The sequence below is a fragment of the Malurus melanocephalus genome, unplaced genomic scaffold (genome assembly GCF_030028575.1).
Source record: "Malurus melanocephalus ecotype Western Australia unplaced genomic scaffold, MMel_1.1 scaffold_5437, whole genome shotgun sequence".
In the NCBI taxonomy this organism is placed as follows: domain Eukaryota; kingdom Metazoa; phylum Chordata; class Aves; order Passeriformes; family Maluridae; genus Malurus; species Malurus melanocephalus.
In genome coordinates, this window is record NW_026628668.1 from 1 (window position 1) to 1,963 (window position 1,963).

The 1,963-nt window shown below is 51.4% G+C and overlaps 1 protein-coding gene across 1 annotated transcript; it reads left to right on the top strand.

Moving 5' to 3' along the window:
- Nucleotides 1-28: 28 nt before the first annotated feature.
- On the top strand, nucleotides 29-1,525 carry LOC130588480 (E3 ubiquitin-protein ligase UBR4-like; the record flags this gene model as incomplete). The annotated part of the gene is made up of 2 exons (XM_057389399.1): nucleotides 29-216; nucleotides 1,286-1,525. Coding segments are annotated over exons 1-2 (308 nt in total), but the record flags the coding sequence as incomplete, so codon positions are not given.
- Nucleotides 1,526-1,963: the final 438 nt, after the last annotated feature.

Genomic DNA, 1,963 nt, shown 5'->3' on the forward strand with positions numbered 1-1,963 from the left:
TGCCCTTGCTCTGTGTCCCCAGTACATCAAGCTGTCGTCCATCAAGGTGGACACACGCTACACGACCACGCAGCAGGTGGTGAAGCTCATTGGCAGCCACACCATCAGCAAGGTGACAGTGAAGATTGGAGACCTGAAACGAACCAAGATGGTGCGAACCATCAACCTCTACTACAACAACAGGACGGTGCAGGCCATCGTGGAGCTGAAGAACAAGTGAGTTCATCATGTTTTGTGTGCAATCTGCAAATTTTGGCTTCTGGTTCTTCCCCAAGGTTCCTCCTTAGCCTGTTACTTATCACTCTCAGTCCACATTGGGTGGGATTGTTCTGAATCCCTTACAAATGTTGAAGAAAAGATCCAGATTTCCTCTGAAGCTTGAAAAATCTATAAAATTTGTGGGTTCCAACTTTGTCCAGGCTCGCTTTTAAGCACCTGGCTTAATTGTGTGGGAAGCAGCAATAACACCGGGAGCACTTCATGGGTAGTTGGACTCCAAAAGGGATTTATTTGGACCTTGCAGCCCATCCAGGAATGCTGAAAGCATTGCCATTGTTTGTTTGGAGCCACGGAGTAGAATTAAAATGGGAAGTTGGATGGTCTCACTCTGAGCTCTGCTTTACCTACCACAAATGGCTCCTTTTCAGCACGCTGCTCAGTCTGGAGCCAGTCCTGCTTATGTGCTTCCCCTGCTCACTTCTTGAGATGTTCTCACCAGAATCAGATCTCTCTGGCTTAGGGATTAATCTGTGCCCGCCGCTTATTGCTTATTTGAAGTCTTAATCCTCTGTGACATCACAAGTGGCTGCTGCGGAGAGGATTATGATGTCACAAAGAGAGGATTCTGACTTCAGGTTGAGAATAAGCAGTGGGAGCAGATGAGATCTTTAAGAAATAAATATCCTGTTTTCATGCAAATGTCCTTACTAATAAAAAAATGGAGGTGAAAATCCCTAGAAAATGTCTGTAGAATTAAAGTTTTTCCATGAGGCATCAACAGCTCTTTAATCCCAAACAGTCTCTCTCTATGAAGAGGATAAAGGCTTAAAATGTATTTCTGGCTCCATATCATGTCAATACAGAAGCTAAGGAAACCAATCCTGGAGCTGCTCTCCATTCATCCCAGTTAAAGGAGATTTGGAGCCGAGACGGTCGCATTTGGCTTCTCCTCACACGTGGGCGGGGAGGGAACTTCCCTCTGGAAAACCTTTCCTTCCTTCCTTCCCTCCTGTCCCTGTCCCCATCCCTGTCCCCATCCCTGTCCCCATCCCTGTCCCTCCCGCAGGCCGGCACGGTGGCACAAGGCCAAGAAGGTGCAGCTGACACCAGGGCAGACGGAGGTGAAGATTGATCTGCCCCTGCCCATCGTGGCCTCCAACCTGATGATCGAGTTTGCCGACTTCTACGAGAACTACCAGGCATCCACCGAGACCCTGCAGTGCCCCCGCTGCAGCGCCTCGGTGCCCGCCAACCCCGGCGTGTGCGGCAACTGCGGCGAGAACGTCTACCAGTGCCACAAGTGCAGGTGTGTGTCACCAGTGTGTCACCAGTGTGTCACCAGTGTGTCCCCAGAACGTCTACCAGTGCCACAAGTGCAGGTGTGTGTCACCAGTGTGTCCCCATGTCACCAGAACGTCTACCAGTGCCACAAGTGCAGGTGTGTGTCACCAGTGTGTCCCCATGTCACCAGAACACCTACCAGTGCCACAAGTGCAGGTGTGTGTGTCACCGGTGTGTCCCCAATGTCCCCAGAACGGCTACCAGTGCCACAAGTGCAGGTGTGTGTCACCCGTGTGTCACCGGTGTGTCCCCAATGTCCCCAGAACGGCTACCAGTGCCACAAGTGCAGGTGTGTGTGTGTCACCGGTGTGTCCCCAATGTCACCAGAACGGCTACCAGTGCCACAAGTGTGTCCCCAGTGTCCCCAGAACGGCTACCAGTGCCACAAGTGCAGGTGTGTGTG